General features: G+C 39.0%; 1 protein-coding gene across 17 annotated transcripts in view; it reads left to right on the forward strand.

Moving 5' to 3' along the window:
• Positions 1–17,562, forward strand: part of FAM168B (family with sequence similarity 168 member B) — a 92,783-nt gene that overhangs the window by 17,508 nt on the left and 57,713 nt on the right. For 8 of the 17 annotated variants that reach the window (XM_036250867.1, XM_036250866.1, XM_036250863.1 and 5 more), the window contains one exon: positions 4,170–4,394. The exons of 6 other annotated variants lie outside the window; for them this stretch is intronic. In XM_036250867.1, the coding sequence (XP_036106760.1) occupies positions 4,170–4,394 (225 nt within the window). Of the gene's footprint in view, positions 1–3,772; positions 4,395–17,562 lie in introns of all 17 variants that reach the window. 3 more of the 17 variants (XM_036250872.1, XM_036250873.1, XM_036250871.1) reach the window with 3 other exon arrangements.

Consider the following 17,562-nt stretch of genomic DNA (forward strand, 5'->3'; position numbering starts at 1 on the left):
AGTCCCTTGGCTAACAGCCTTTTATTTCTGCTCTACAGGAAAGCCCCATAGACCTTGTTCTCTATTCAAACCATTCTTTTGCTTTGTTTTAATAGGACTCAGCTTCCATCCCCAGGCCAGGGTAAGATGTCTGCTGATTAATTTCAGTCTGAGCTACATTCCCCACCCTTGTTAGAGTCAACTAGTCAAACATGGGCTGTGAGAGAAGGGTGAAGCAAAATTTGGAGGAATGGGAGCTGGTTGGTTAAAAATAACAAATGGGGCCCTGACTGGGTAGCTCAGATAGTTTGAGCATCATCCCTGTATGCCGGGGTTTCAGGTTTGATTCCCAGTCAGGGCACGTACAAGAATCAAATGCGTAAATAAGTAGGACAACATGTCGATGTTTCACCCCCCTTCCTTTCTCTCTTTCAAATCAATCAATAATAATAGTAAAAGCAAATGGTTGTCTTAATTGTTGAGTTTTGGACAAGGAATAATTATTTGTAATGTTACAGTTTCATTTTGGGTTTTGATAATATGGTAGAACAGATAAACTTAAAATCATGTCAATAAAAAAAAACTAAAAAACTGAATAAAACATTTTAAAAAATGTAACTGAACTTGCAAGAATGTAAGAGAAATATCTGCAGGTAAATATGAAAGTGATATAAAAACCAGTGCATTTGACTATTGAGCTGATATTGTGTTGTCCTGGGGACATTTGTTATTTGTGGATTTAAATAACCCACATGGGGACAGAAAGTGAGGCCTTAGGCCCTTGTTGGAGTTAGAGTGGGAACTCTCATCAGTCTGGTTCCTCCAGAGAGTGATACTCCCAGTGAAGAGGTAGACTGAATCAACCCATTTACTGACCTAGAAGGAAGTTTTTCCGTGGTTTCTGGGAAGGGGTAAAATCTTTCCTAAAAATATGTAACATAAAAAATAGTTTTAGGCCCTGGCCGGTTTGGCTCAGCGGTTGGAGCGTCGGCCTGCGGTCCTGAGAGACCCGGGTTCGGTTCCCGCTAAGGGCGCGTACCTCGGTTGCAGTTTGTCCCCGGCCCTGGTCGGTCGTGCGGGTGGCAGCCACTCGATGTGTCCCTTTCACATCGATGTTTCTCTCTCTCTCTCTGTTCCTCTCTCTCCCTCCCGCTCTACCTGAACAACAACAAAAAAAAATAGTTTTAGCCTGCAGTATTCCCCGGAGCACCTGAGAGCAGCAAGTGCAGACTGCTCTAGAGGTGTTGTTCTCAATCCAGGTTTTGAGGGTTTCCCATGGACTTCTGTCTCTTCGCAGTGCAAAATTATTGGCGTGTGTGCAATCCCCACTGGAAAGAGTTTGCACACTTTTCTTGCCATGGGTCCCCAGCTCCACCCCCCTTTTCTGAGCCTGTCAGCAAGGTAGTATGTACCGTGGCCCGCAGAGGGCTGTCTGGACCCAAGTTTGCATCTGTGCCTCTGGCTTGTGTAGGTCAATGGCCCAGTGCCCAGATAGGTAGCTGAGGATTGCCTTTGAAGTTATTTTTAAAGTTTTGAGTAGTTCAGCACTTGATTCTTTTGCTCCATTGTGGAAACATGTCTCCACAATTACTACTTCACAGTTACGAGTGTTACAGGATTCAACTAATGAAACTACTGCTCATTCTGACGCTGGCAGCGAACTTGAAGAAACAAAGGTCAAAGGAAAAGGAAAAAGGGGTCATCTTGTCCAGCTTCCATCCATGAATAAGTAACCTTGAAAATCTCCTGGAGAGAACAGGAGAGTTGAAGCTGTGGAAGAGCTCACACAAACAGAAACATTGAACTTCTGAATTTAATCAACTTTTTTATCCATTGTTCTGGATGTCGAGGTATACTGTGAGAATAGAGATGTTTCGAAATTTGCAGAATGCAGAAATTATCAGAAAAATGACTGAAGAATTTGATGAAAACAGGGGTGGTCATCTGCTTATCATGCCTGGATCTCTGGAAAAATTTGTGAATTTATTGGAGTCCTGATTTGACAGTGTTAGTATAGCATAATTTATGATGAGCATATGATGGACACAGTGTCTCCCTTTTGACTGGTTTATTGGACTCCCAGGTCAGTTTTTAGGCATACAAGCACCCTTGCTGCCATGAAGCTCATGACTACTTTGGTGACTGTTGCCTTAAACCTCAGAATTCAGCCCTGGCCAGTTTGGCTCAGCGGTTAGAGCGTCGGCCTGTGGTCCTGCTAAGGTTGCGTACCTTGGTTGCAGTTTGTCCCTGGCCCTGGTTGGTCGTGCGGGTGGCAGCCACTCGATGTGTCCCTTTCACGTCAATGTTTCTCTCTCTCTCTCTCTTCCTCTCTTTCCCTCCCACTCTATCCAAGCAGAAAAATGGAAAATGTCCTCGAGTGAGGATAAAAAAACAAACAAACAAAAAAAACCTCAGAATTCATCAGGATAATACACAGAGACAATGTGAAGTTGAAAGAAATAAAACCATTGGGAAAAGAGATAATGAATGCTTACAGTCACTACTTTAGAAACACAAAGAGGTACAAGAAAATCAGGATGAAATAAAAAAATATGATGAACTCTCTTTTTAAGGGTATATTTGTTCTTAGATACTGTGATGCTATTGCTGAGATTAGAGCCATTTGTATTAAAGAAACTGTAGTATGGATGAAAATGTATAGTGATGCCTTCCTAAATGACAGTTAACTAAAATATGTTGGCTGGACTCTTCATGACAGGCAAGGAGAAGTCAGGCTGCATTTTTGAAAGTTCTAGAATCTATATGCCAATAGAGAATTATTCCCCAAATTGGAGCTATTCACAAACTAATTCAAGGATTGCATTGTGTCAATGACATTTGATAAGGAATATGATGTTGCTGTGAAAGCTATTTGATTGGTTGCTCTGATATTTCATAGAAGAAGCTCTTTCCAATGAAGACTGAAAATGTTTACCACTTGATGTACTCAGCACATCATCCTGTTGCTGTGGCAGCTGGAGAATTCTTTCACAAAAGTTGTTTAGCAGACATGACCCACAAGCAGAAGAAGCATTAGCAAAGAGGAGGGGAAAGAAAAGTCCAAATGGGAATCTCATTATGATGCTGGTTTTTCTTTCTTGAACGCTTTCATGTTACTCTGTGAAAAAATCATCTTTTGGTGATTTTTAGCCACCAATTAATTACAGGTGGCAGGGAGGGCCTTCAGCTTTTGGTGTTTAATCCAGATATTGAACTCCAATCTGAACTCCTTAGTTTTGTGATGGATCATGTTTTCATTGACCAAGATGAGGAGAACCAGAGTATGGAGGGTGATGAAAAAATGAAGCAAATAAAATTGAGTCTTTACCTAAAAGAAGACATCAACTTGCTGCCTTCAGCAAACTTATCATTTATGATATTGTTGACATGCAAGCAGCTTCAGACATCTTTAAACACTACATGAAGTATTACAATGACTATGATGATAAAATCAAGGAAACATGAGTAACGTGAGGCAGATTGATAACATTAAGTGTGCCAAGACCCTCATTCTCGATTTATGGCAGTTGTTTAATGACCTTGTTTAAGAGCAGGGTCCCAACCTAGACAGGATATTTGCCTTCGTCATTGGCATTAAAGAATTGGCATGTCACTTTGCCTATACCTTTGGACTGGACCAAAAAATCAAGACATGAGACTCAGTTGCCACACTTCACAAAAATTATATAGAATTTGTCTTTAAACGCCAAAATCAGAAAGGACAGAATGTCCACCTCTTAATCTGGCTTTCCTGGAAGTACTAAGAGAATTTTCTTCTAAATTTTTTTGACAGGACCAAAGGACTGTTCATTCATACCTAGAAAAAAATCCTTATGGAGCAGATGATGGAAAGGAGGGAAGGCGTATGGCTTATACTCATCTTTTATAGAAATGTGTTAGTCACCAGAAGAGAAAATAACAATGTCTGTGAACAGTGGAAGTAGCAGCAGCAACAGCTCCTCAGTAAGGAATAAGAAGGACAACCCCCACTTCACAAGAAACGAGTAGAAGCTGAAAGTCTGGTAATACGTGGCTAAATAAGACTGGCACCGGGATTCGGACTCCTGAACCCTGCCAGCACCACCGCTCACTTCCACGGTCCTGCGGAAGAACAGCTGGCCCACGGGCGAGCAGACTCAGGAACCTGGGTCTGAACGTGATTCTGAACCCGCTCTTGACATAATCCTCAGATGCAGATCTCTTCGTTAGGCCAGCCAAAATTAGAAGACTTAAAAGGACAGAACAAGGACTACATGCATGTGAGAACTGGAGTGAAGCACGCTGTTTGGGTCCACTGGAGGAAGACGCTGAGCCCATCTTTGAAGCTGTGGTGATGTCCTTCTGGAGCCAGTTAGAAGATATGAATGAAGTATTCGAAGACACCGTGGTTACTATCTGCTCCCATCAAGAAATCGGTGAGAGAGCTGAGCTGATGCCAGATTTCTTATATTCTAAAGCTCTCCTAGAAGATGATTCAGGGTTGGGAATACCTGTGTTCTGAAGTCTGAAGAAAATTTACAAATCCAGAACTCTGTTTTTAGAGCTAGAGGCCTATATACTGTGATAGCTGGTGTGGGGGTAAAACACGTTTGATGTGATCTGATTTGTTTTTTAATCAAATGATTGAGGTCAATCCCCTTTTTCAGTGACAGAAGCATGTAAATTACCCAAGGGATTGTTGGTGAATGTCACCTCAGAAAGACTGACCTGAAAAGATATTTGTGTCCTAATATCAGATTTACCCAATACAGATGTGTGTTTTTCTGTAGGGAGGAAAAAATGAAAAATACTTAAAACAGCTGTCAAAATAAAAACTATTATATACCTGTGTTATGAAAAGTCGTCATTGAGTAAAGAATATATATATATTTTTAAACTTTATTTTCTTGCTGTACAATTTAAAAATTGTTTTGACATTTTGCCTTTTTATGTTTTAAAAGCTAACCATTTTTATTAAACCTATGAGTAAGCAGCTCATTTTAATTGCTGAAGAGTTTTGGAGCTCACTGGATTTGATTGACCTTATGAAATACAGAAATATGGAGGAGCAGAATATTGACAAGCTAAGACGAAATTCAGCCAGTGCATTTCTGCTCCAAATCACATGCCCTCTATGGATGTGGAGTTCCAGATTTTATATACTTTTGAATAAAAAGGTTTATTTTTATTTATTTTTTAATGCTCACCCGAGGATATTTTTTCATTTTTGTTCCGATAGAGTGGGAGGGAAAAAGAGGAAGAGTGGGAGAGAGAGATACACATTGACTGGTTGCCTCCTGCATGACCCCAGCCCAGGGCCAGGGAGGAACGCAACTGAGGTATGTGTCCTTGACTGGAGTCGAACCTGCAGCTCATTGGTCTGCAGGCTGATGCTCTAGCTGCTGAGCCAAACTGGCCAGGACAAAAGGTTTCTTTTTATTTATAATGGGGCATAAAATAAGCCATGCCTATGCAGCCATTTTTCCAACAGATGCTGTACACAATATTATATAGAATAGGGAGATCCAAATTTTCTGTTGGCGTTTGTTTTGTGCACTTTTAGCAAATGAAGTACTCTCAGTAAAAACAAACAATAAACAATGCAGAATTATTATAAAACACATGGTATTATTTATCAGTGAGTCACCAGTCTTGACAGACTCCAGGAATAGAACATCAAGTGGAAGCTCTGTCACACAAAAATGTTTAGAAAACAGAAGATGTAAAAGAACGAAGCAAAATGTGAGAGGGCAATGACACTGGATGAACAAAATGAACCAACTGGAATTTAAATGGAGGGAAAAAGGCACTTGAACAAAGTTTAGATTAAATTGCAGGTAAAACTGCTGAAGAGAGAAACAGCATTACGGAAAGGGGAAATAGACTAGTTAAGAAATAAAGATGTTAGAATGAAAAGATTAGAGGAATACAAGCTCCAGAAGGATTCAGTAGAAACTAGAAGAGGAGTGACACTATTTGCCAGAATTGGTAACAGGTCATTTAGGGATAAGACCTACTGTTACTAAAATGTTAACACAAGTTGAAGCAAAATGCTAAGTTGCTAAAGAGAATTCTGAGTGGATCCAGAGCCAGTGAAATAGGCATTACCTGAGAGTCCATATCATAAAGCATTGATTGATTGATCGATTGCCTGTCATACATCAGCTCTGTGCAAGGCTGTGAGGATACTAAAGACAAATACATTAGTTTTGTTCTGCTCTTTGGTTGGTCAAAAGCAGGAAATGGCTAACTTTATGTAAAGATCCAGGTAGTATACAGGATCTGTGGGTCACAATGTCTCTGTGATAATTACTCAACTCTGTCGTTCCAGCACAAAACCAGGTGTAGACAGTACTGAGTGAGTGTCTCTAAGTGCAACTGAAAACAGTGAGCTACATGGTCCTGAGGACTATAGTTTGCTGACCTCTGGTCAGGAGCATTGGAGTAAAACTTTTTTTTAAAATAAGAAATTTAATGTAAATTAGATTGAAAATTAAGTGTTTTTTTTAAATTAATTTATTTTTGTTACAAATGTTTCTCCTTTTTTCCACAATCAACACCCTCCTCCCAATACCCACCCCCCACCCCGCCCCAGCATTATTGTCTGTGTCCTTGTTTAGGCATACATGTGTATAAGTTCTGTGGTTTATCTCTTTCCTCCCCCCACATCCACCTCTTCTGAGGTTTGTCAATCTACAGCCCATTTCCATGTCTCAGGATCTATTTTGTTCATCAGCTTGTTTTGTTCATTATATTCCTCAAATAGGTGAGATCATGTGATATTGTTTTTCTCTAATTGGCTTGTATCGCTTAGGATAATACTCTGCAGATCATTCCATGTCATCTCAAAGGATAAGAGATCTTTCTTTTTTATAGCTGAATAGTGTTTCATTGTGTATATGTACCACGGCTTTTTTATCCACTCATCTACTGATGGACACTTGGGCTCTTTCCAGATCTTAGCTATTGTAAATAGTGCTGCTATGAACATAGGGGTACATATATTCTTTCTGATTGGTGTTTCAGGCTTCTTAGGGTATATTCCTAGAAGTGGGATCACTGGGTCAAATGGCAGTTCAATTTTTAATTTTTCGAGATAACATCATGTTGTTTTCCATAGTGGCTGCACCAGTCTGCATTCCCACCAGCACTGTACTAGAGTCCTCTTTTCTCCACTCACCAGCACTTGTTGATGATTTGTTGATGGCAGACATTCTGGCAGATGTGAGGTGATACCTCATAGTTGTTTTAATTTGCATCTATCTGATGATTAGTGACGTTGAGCATTTCTTCATATGTCTCTTGGCCATTTGTATGACCTGTTTGGAGAGGTGTCTATTTAGGTCCTTTGTCTTCCTTTTGTTGAATTGTATGAGTACTCGATATTTTTTGAAAATGAGCCCCTTATCTGATGTATTGTTGGCAATTATGCTCTCCCATACAGTGGCTTCCCTTTCCATTTTGATGGTGCTTTCTTTTGCTGAGCAGAAGCTTTTTAGTTTGATGTAGTCCCATGTGTTCATTTTTTCCTTTGTTTCTATTGCCTTAGGCATTGTATCACAGTAAATTCTGCTGCATGTGATGTGTGAAATTTTGTTGCCTGCATCTTCTAGGATTTTTATGGATTCATGGAACACATTTAAGTTTTTATCCATTTTGAGCTTATTTTTGCGTATGGTGTAAGTTGGTTGTCTAGCTTCATTTTTTTGCATGTAGCTGTCCAATTTTCCCAGCACCATTTATTAAAGAGGCTGTCTTTACTCCACTGTATGCTCTTGCCACCTTTGTCAAATATTAATTGAGCATAATGTCTTGGGTCAATTTTTGGGCTCTCTGTTCCATTGATCTATATGCCAATTCTTGTGCCAGTATCAGGCTTGTTTGATTACTATGGTTTTGTAGTATAACCTGATATCCAGTATTGTGATCCCTCCTACCTTGTTCTTTTTTAAGGTTGCTGTAGCTTTTTGGGGTCTTTTTGCTTCCATATAAACTTTTGGAGTATTTGTTCTAGTTCTATGAAATATGTTGTTGGTATTTCGATGGGGATTGCATAGAATCTATAGATTGCTTTGAGTAGTATGGACATTTTAATCATGTTAATTCTTCCAATCCATGAACAAGATATGTGCTTCTGCTTTTTTATATCTTCCTCTGTTTCTTTTTTCAGTGAACTGTAGTTTTCTGCAAATAGGTCCTTTACTTCTTTGGTTAATTTATTCCTAGGAATTTTTTTTTTTATCCTCACCCGAGTATATTTTTCCATTTTATTTATTTATTATTTTTTAAATTTATTTTTGTTACAGATGTTTCTCCTTTTTTACCCCATTGGCACCCTCCTCCCCATTCCCCCTGCCCCGTCCCCGGCTTTGTTGTCCATGTCCATTGGTTATGCATACACACATATAAGTTCTGTGGTTTATTTCTTCCCACCCCCCACCACCCCCTCTTCTGAGGGTTGTCAGTCTGTACCCTACGTCCATGTTTCTGGGTCTACCCTATTCCTCAGACTATTATGTTCATTATATTCCAAATATAAGTGAGATCATGTGGTATTTGTCTTTTTCTGCTTGGCTTGTTTCACTTAGAATAATACTTTCCAGGTCCCTCCATGTTGTCAAAGAATAAGAGATCTTTCTTTCTTACAGCTGCATAGTACTCCATTGTGTATATGTACCACCACATTTTTATCCATTCGTCTACTGATGGACACTTGGGCTATTTCCAGATCTTAGCAATTGTAAATAGTGCTGCTATGAACATGGGGGTACATATATTCTTTCTGATTGGTGTTTCAGGCTTCTTAGGGTATATTTCTAGAAGCGGGATCGCTGGGTCAAATGGAAGTTCAATTTTTAATTTTTTGAGGTAACACCATATTGTTTTCCATAGTGGCTGTACCAGTCTGCATTCCCACCAGCAGTGTGTTAGAGTCCTCTTTTCTCCACACCCTCGCCAACACTTGTTTGATGATTTGTTAATGGCGGCCATTCTGACAGGTGTGAGGTGATACCTCATTGTTGTTTTAATTTGCATGTCTCTGATGATTAGTGATGTTGAGTATTTCTTCACATGTCTCGGCCATTTGTATGTCCTGTTTGGAGAGGTGTCTATTTAGGTCCTCTGCCCATTTTTAAATTGGGTTCTTTGTCTTCCTTTGGTTGAGTTGTATGAGTACTCTATATATTTTGGAAATTAACCCCTTATCTGATGTATCATTGGCAGTTATGCTCTCCCATACAGTGGGTTGCCTTTCCATTTTGATGGTTGTTTCTTTTGCTGTGCAGATGCTTTTTAGTTTGATGTAGTCCCACGTGTTCATTTTTTCCTTTGTTTCTGTTGCCTTAGGTGATGTATCAGTGAAAATTCTGCTGCACATGATGTCATAGATTTTGTTGCCTACATTTTCTTCTAGAATTTTTATGGATTCACGGGTCACATTTAAGTCTTTTATCTCATTTTTCCATTTTTTGTTCAAATAGAGTGGGAGGGGGGGAGAGAGAGAGAGAGAGAGAGAGAGAGAGAGAGAGAGAGAAACATCAATGTGAAAGGGACACATCCAGTGGTTGCCACCCGCATGACCCAACCAGGGCCGGGGACATTCTGCATGCCCTTAGCAGGAACTGAACCTGGGTCTTTCTGGACTGCAGGCTGATGCTCTACCACTGAGTCAAACTGGCCAAGGCTATTCCTAGGAATCTTAATTTTTTTGCCACAGTGGTAAATGGGGTTGCTTTTTTAGGTTCTCTTTCATTGAGTTTGTTGCTGGTGTACATGAGTGCCGTTGTTTTCTTGACATTAATTTTGTATCCTACTACTTTGCCAAATTCATTTGTTAAATCTAGTAGATTTTTGATGGAGTCTTTAGGGTTTTCTATGTACAGTATCATGTCATCTGCGAATAATGACAGTTTCACTTCCTACTTTCCAATTTGGATTCCTTTTATGTTTTCTTCATATCTAATAGCTGTGGCTAAGACTTTCAGTACTATGTTAAATGAGCATGAAGAGAGTGGGAATCCCTGTCTTGTTCTTGCTCTTACGGGAAATGCTTTTAGTTTTTGCCCACTGAGTATGATGTTGGCAGTAGGTTTTTATAATATAATGCCTTTATTCTGTCAAGATATGATCCCTGCATTCCAATTTTGCTGAGCATTTTTATCAGAAATGGGTGCTGGATATTGTCAAGTGCTTTTTCAGCATCTATTTAAATGATCGTATGTTTTTAATTTTTTTTTTCTCACCGAGGACATTTTTGCATTTATATTCAGATAGAGAGAGGGAGAAAGAGAGAGAAACATTGATGTGAGAGAGACACATCGATTGGCTGCAACCCACACAATCCCACGGGGCCGGGGACAAACTGCAGTTGAGGTACGTGCCCTTAGTTGGTACTGATCCCAGCGGTTAGAGCATTGGTTCACGGGCCAATGCTCTAACCGCTGAGCCAAACCGGCCAGGGCTGATCATCTGTTTTTTATCTTTCAGTTTGTTTATGAGGTGTATCACATTTACTGATGAGTGGATAATGTACAATCTTTGCATACCTGGGATGAATCCCACTTGGTCATGATGAATAATTTTTTTAATGTATTGCTGGATCTGAGTTACTAATATTTCGTTAAGGATTTTGGCATCCGTGTTCATCAGGGATATTGGCCTGTAGTTTTCTTTCTTTGTAGTTCTTTGTCTGGTTTTGGAATTAGAATTATGTTGGCCTCATAAAATGCATTTGGAAGTCTTCTGTCTTGGATATTTTGGGATAGTTTGAGAAGAATAGTTGTTAAACATTCTTTGAATATTGGGTGAAACTTTTCTGTGAAGTGGTCTGGGCCTGGGCTTTTGTTTGCTGGGAGTTTATTGATTACATCTTCAAGTTCCTTAGATGTTATTGGTCTATTCAAGTTTTCTATTTCTTCACAGTTCAGTTTTGGGAGACTATGTGTTTCTAGAGATCTGTCCATGTTGCTGATATTGTCCAATTTGTTAGCGTATAATAGTTTGTAGTATGTTTTAATGATCCTTTGTATTTCTGAGGTGTCAGTTGTTACTTCTCTTTCGTTTCTGATTTTGTTTACTTGGGTCTTCTCTTTTTAGTTTCTTGATGAGTCTGGCTAAGGGTCTATCAGTCTTGTTTATCTTTTCAAAGAGCGAGCCCTTTGTTTCATCGATCTTTTGAATTGTTTTTTAGTTCCTATGTCATTTATTTCTGCTCTGACCTTCACTATTTCTTTCCTTCTACTTGCTCTTGGTTTTTCTTTCTGTTTGCTTTGTAGTTTTTTGAGTTGTTGGGTTAGAAATCAATTAGAAATTTTTCTTGTTTTCTGAGGTAGGCCTGTAGTGCTATGAACTTCCCTCTCAGGACTGCTTTCACTGCATCCCATAGATTTTATGTTGTTGTGTGTTCATTTTCATTAGTTTCCTGGAAGTATTTAATTTCTTTCTTGATTGCCTTGGTAACCCATTCATTGATTAATAACATGCTATTTAGATTCCATGTGTTTGAATGTCTTTGCGTGTTTTAGTTTAATTGATTTGTAGTTTTATGTCATTGTGGTCTGAGAAGTTGCTTGATACGATTTCAGTGTTCTTGAATTTGTAGAGATTCATTTTTTGTCCTAACATGTGGTCTGTTTTTGATAACATCCCTTGTGTCCTTGAGAAAAATGTATATTCTGCAGCTTTGCATGTGAAATGTTCTGTAAATAATCAATTAAGTCCAGCTGATCTAGTTAGTCATTTAAAGACTCTGTGTCCCTGTTAATTTTTTGTCTAGAAGATCTATCCAGTGATTTCAGTGGGTTGTTAAAGTCACCTACTATAATTGTATTGCTATTGATCTCTCCTTGGAAGTCCTCCAGAAGTTCTTAAATATATTTTGGTGCTCCTGTGTTTGAGGCATATATGTTTACCATGGTTATTTCCTCTTGTTTGATTGTTCCTTTTAATATTATGTAGTGACCTTCTTTGTCTCTTATTATGGCCCTCATTTTAAAGTCTATCTTATCAGATATGAGTATTGCTATACCAGCTTTTTTTCATTTCCATTGAGTCTTTTGTTGTGAGGTGGGTCTCATGTAGACAGCATATATATGGGTCATGTTTTCCTATCCAATCAGCTACCATATGTCTTTAGATAGGGGTATTTAAGCCATTTACATTTCTGGTTATTATTGAGAGATTCTTATTAGTTGCCATTTTTATTTTATGCCTGTGTTTATCTCCCTCTCTCTATTTCTTCTTGTTCTTACAGCATTCCATTTAGCATTTCTTTCAGTGCTGGTTTGGTAGTGGTAAATTTCTTTACCTTTTTTTATTTTTTTGTGAAGCTCTTTATTTCACCTTCAATTTTGAATGATAACCTTGCTGGATAGAGCAGTCTTTGATTCAGATCCTTGCCTTTCATTACTTTGTACACTTCATGCCACTCCCTTCTGTCCTGCAGTATTTCTATTGGGAAATCAGCTGACAGTCTAATGGAAGTTCCCTTGTTGGTAACTTTTTGTCTCTCTCTCGCTTCCTTTAAGATTTTTTTCTGTGTCTTTAATGTTTGCCACTTTAATTATTATGTGTCTAGCTGTGGGTCTTTTTGGGTTCATCTTGCTTGGGACTGTCTGTGTTTCCTGGACTTGTGTGACTTTTTCCTTCACCAAATAAGGGAAGTTTTCTGTCATTATTTCTTCAAACAGTTTCTCTATTCCTTTTTTTTTTTATTCTTCTCCTTCTGGTACCCCTGTGATGCAAATGTTGTCACTTTTTTTTTTTATTGTCCCATAGCTCCCTTTAACCCTCCTACTGTTTTTTTAAATTTTTCCCCCATTTGCTACTCTATTTGGGCATTTTTTTCTGCCTTGTCTTCTAACTCCCTGATACGGTCTTCAGCTCCTTCTAATCTATTGAATCCTTCCAAAGTATTTTTCATATCAGCTATGTTGTTCTTTATTTCCTCTTGGTTTTTATTTATAGCTTCTACCTTTTTTTTTAAGCTGATGTAGGTCCCACTGAACTCTCTATAGTTCTCATTAAGTTGCTTGTACTTCTCACTGAATTGTTTGAGCACCCTTAAAATCATTGCTTTGAATTCTTTTTTTGGCAAATTGCTTTCTTCCATTTCATGTTCTTTTTCTGGCGATTCTTCCTTTTCTTTCATTTGGGTGTTGTTTCTTTTCTTCCCATTTTAGCTGTCTGGTGGTTCTCTACCCAGTGAGGGATGTTGGGGTGTGTATGCAGGTCAGTGTGTATCAAATAAGGCTGCCATGCCCCCCAGACTGTTCTGGTGTGTGTTACCTTTTGCCTGCCTTGTGTCCTGGATGGAGGATTGTCTACTGGCAGCTGGTATTAGTCTGTTCTGGTAGGCACTGCTGCTGGAACCGCAGGCCTTGCTGGTCCCACAGGCAACTGTATCACATGGGCCCCAATGAAGCCACGGGCTCCGCCATTGGCAACTGGAGGTGCTGATGTCCTGTGGGGCTCAGGTCTTGCTCAGTCTCTGCTAATGCTGTTGGGGATGGGTCTTAGCTGCTGAACTGTACTGCTGCTGCCTGGGATTTATGTCTGCTTCCAAGCCTGTGTCGCTGGGTGTGTTTCTTAGCTCCAATCAGGCTGCTGCTGTGGGGGTTGGTGCTGGACTCCCAGCCACTTGCAGCTTCTGCAGCAAGCACCTTGACAGCACCACTACTGGGCACTTGTCTGTGTTGACAAAGCATAGTCCACTGGTCCGATGATGCAAGGTGCACCAGTGGGCTCAGGTCGCTGGGCCCTAGCCACTCCCGCTGCCTCCTTTCAGAAAAGACCAAGGATCTTCCGAAATGGTGGGTGCTCCTGACCACGCAGGGAGTAGTGCCCTGATGAGTCATTGCAGTAGCTACCTGCTCCTCATCCACAGCACAGGAACTTTCTGCCCTGCTTTTCTGCATTGCTCAAGGTTGCTGATCCACACTGACGTCCACTCACACTCGCTCACTGACACACTCACCCTTGCTCTGGTCCTGCCCACTGCCATCATTCTGTTTAAATGCCCCTGGAGTAAAACACTTTTTAAGAGTTGTTTTTTGTTTTGTTTTTTTTCCTCTTGAAATTACATTCAAAAGAAAATTTCTGTAATGTTAAAGCAGTTGTAAAGTTTGTGTACTTTTGTATAGTTTCTCCTTATTTTATCTATTTGTTTACATTTATCTTGACTCTTTTTATGATTTTGGTACTTTTAGTTTCCTTGACTTTCAAAACACTCTGTATCAGCAAAGGCACAATGCAGGAACTAGTAATCAGTCTGAGTATTTGTAATGCGGCGCAGGGGAGTGTCAATAGAAGGAATTAAAGTGCCTACAGAATTTTGGAAGTTGCATAACTAACGAGTCATTACAAGAAAGTGCTTTTATACTTTAATATATGCAAATGGACAGGCTTGTCTATAACTTTTTAAAATCTATATTTAATGGATAAGGAGGCATATCTTCCACCTTCATCTTTTCTCTCTCTTTTTTTTTTTATCCTCACCCGAGGCTATTTTTTGTTCAGATAGAGCGGGAGGGAGAGAGAGGAAGAGAGAGAGAGAGAAACATCGATGTGAAGGGACACATCGAGTGGCTGCCACCCGCACGACCTACCAGGGCCGGGGACCAACTGCAACCGAGGTACGTGCCCTTAGCGGGAACCAAACCCCGGTCTCTCTGTACCGCAGGCCGACGCTCCAACCGCTGAGCCAAACTGGCCAGGGCCACCTTCATCTTTTAATTGTAGTAATATAATTACTTATACAACTGGGTTTATATGTACCATCTTACTATTATTTTCAAATTGATAGCTCCTGTTTTTATTCACCTTCCCTTCTTTTGACATTCAAAAAAATCAAATATATATTTCTTAATTTAGTATTTTTTAATGCTAACAATATGACAGTTGTCCCCATTTTACCCCCTTTGCCACACTCAACCCAGCCCCTACCCCACACTATTGCTTGTGACCATGGGCTATGCATATATGCATATATGTTCTTTGGTTAATCTATTCCTTACCCCCACACACACATTGCCCTCCCCACTGAGATCTGTCAGTCTGTCCCATGTATCCATGCCTCTAGAACTATTTTGTTAGTAAGTTTATTTGTTCATTAGATTCCACATATAAGTGAGATCATGTGATGCTTGCCATTCTCTGAGTGCCTTATTTTGCTTAGTATAATAATTGCCAAGTCCACTCATGCTGTCACAAAGGATAAGAGTTCTTTTCTACAGAATACAGCAGAGTATTCTATTGTGTAAATGTACTGTAGCTTTTTAATCCACTCATCTACTGATGGGCATTGGGGCTGTTTCTAGATCTAGGCTATCGTAAATAATGCTACTGTGAATGTAAAGGTGCATATATTCTTTCTGATTGGTGTTTCGGGTATCTTAAGATATATTCCCAGACATGGTGTGGTTGGGTCAAATGACAGTTCCATTTTTAATTTTTTGAACAGACTCTATACTGTTTTCCACAGTGGCTGCACCAATCTGCATTTTCAACAGTGCACTGGGATTCTGTTATTTCCACATCCTTGACATCACTTGTTTGTTAATTTTATTGATGGCAGCCATTCTGGAAGGTATGAGGTGATACCTCATTGTTGTTTTAATTTGCATCTTTCTGATGATTAGTTGAACATTTTTTCATATGTCTATTGGTCATCTGTATGTCCTCTTTGGTGACTTGTCTGTTTAGGTCCTTGGCCCATGTTTTCATTGGATTGTTTGTCTTACTGGTGTTGTATAAGTTCTTTATATAATTTGGAAGTTAACTCTTGTCAGGTATATCATTGGTGAATATGTTCTCCCATACTGTGCTTCCATTTTTGTTTTTTTGTTAATCTTCACCCTAGGCTGTTTTTCCATTAATTTTTAGGTAGAGTGGAAGGGAAGGAGGGAGAGAGAGAGAGAAACATTGATATGACAGAGACACATCAATTGGTGGCCTCCTGCATGACCCTGACTGGGACCAGGGATCGAAACTACAACTCAGGTACGAATCAAACCCAGGACCCTTTGATCCATGGGCTAATACTCAAACTGCTGAGCCAAACCATCCAGGGCTCCCTTCAAATGTTGTTGATATATTCTTTTGCTGTGCAGAAGCTTTTTAGTTTTATGTAGTCCCATTTGTTTATATTTACCTTTGTTTCTCTTACCCTAGGAGATGTATTGGCAAAAATACTGCTACATGTTACGTCGGAGATTTTACTGCCTACGTTTTCTTCTAGGATTTTTATGGTTTCGCCACTTACATTTAAATCTTTTATCTATTTTGAGTTTATTCTTATGTATGGTGTAGTTTGGTGGTCTAGTTTCATTTTTTTGCATGTTGCTGTCCAATTTTCACAGCACCATTTGTTGAAGAGACTGTCTCTACTCCATTGTATGCTATTGCCTCCTTTGTCAAATATTAATTGACCATAATGGAGTGGGTTGATTTCTGGGTTCTCGGTTCTGTTCCAGTGATCTATATGCCTGTTCTTGTACCAGTACCAGTCTGTTTAGATTATAGTGGCTTTGTAGTATAACCTGATATCCAGTATTGTGATCCTTCCTTACTTTGTTCTTCTTTGTCAAGGTTGCTGCAGCTATTTAAGGTCTTTTTTGATTCCATTTAAATTTTTGTTCTAAATCTGTGAAATGTGCCATTGGTATTTTAATAGGGAATGAGATAAATCCATAGATTGCTTTAGTTAATATGGACATGTTAATGATGTTAAGTCTTCCAAACCATGAACATGGTATATGCTTCCATTTGTTGGTATTGTATTATTTCTTTTTTCAAGTGACCTGTCATTTTCATAGTACATGTCTTTTACCTCTTTGGTTAAGTTTATTCATGGGTTTCTTTTTTGTTGTTGTTGCAATGGTAAATGGGATTTTTTTTTAAGTTTCTCTTTCTGAGGGTTTATTATTGGTATATAATAATGTCATTGATTTCTGGATGTTAATTTTGTATCCTGCTACTTTGCCAAATTAATTTCTTAAGTCTAGTAGTTTTTTGGTAGAATTTTTAGGGCTTTCTATGTACAATATCATGTCATCTGTGAATAATGACAGTTTCTAACTTGGATGCCTTTTGTTACTTCTTGTCTGATCACTGTGGGTAGGACTTTCAGTACTATGTTGAATAAGAGTGTTGTTGAAAGTGGACATCCACGTCTTGTTCCTGATCTTAGGGGGAAACGCTTTTAGTTATTCTTTGAGTCTGATGTTGGCTGTAAGTTTGCCTTAGATGGCCTTTGTTATGTTTAGGTTTGATACCTCTATTCCCACTTTGTTGAGAGTTTTTATCATAAATGGGTGCTGGATTTTGTTGAATGCTTTTTCCATGTCTAATGATATGATCATGTGATTTTTATCATTCACTTTGTTTATGTGATGTATCACATTTACTGTTTGGTGAATATTGTAACTACTTTGCATCCCTGGAATAAATCTCAGTTTATCATGGTGTATGATCTTTTAATGTATTGCTGGATTTGATTTCTCATTATTTTGTTGAGGATCTTAGCATCTATGTTCATCAGGATATTGGTTTGTAATTTTTCTTCTTTTAGTGTCTTTATATCATTTTGGAATTAGGATAGTGCTG

This window comes from Molossus molossus, unplaced genomic scaffold, assembly GCF_014108415.1.
Source record: "Molossus molossus isolate mMolMol1 unplaced genomic scaffold, mMolMol1.p scaffold_m16_p_10, whole genome shotgun sequence".
NCBI classification, from domain to species: Eukaryota; Metazoa; Chordata; class Mammalia; order Chiroptera; family Molossidae; genus Molossus; species Molossus molossus.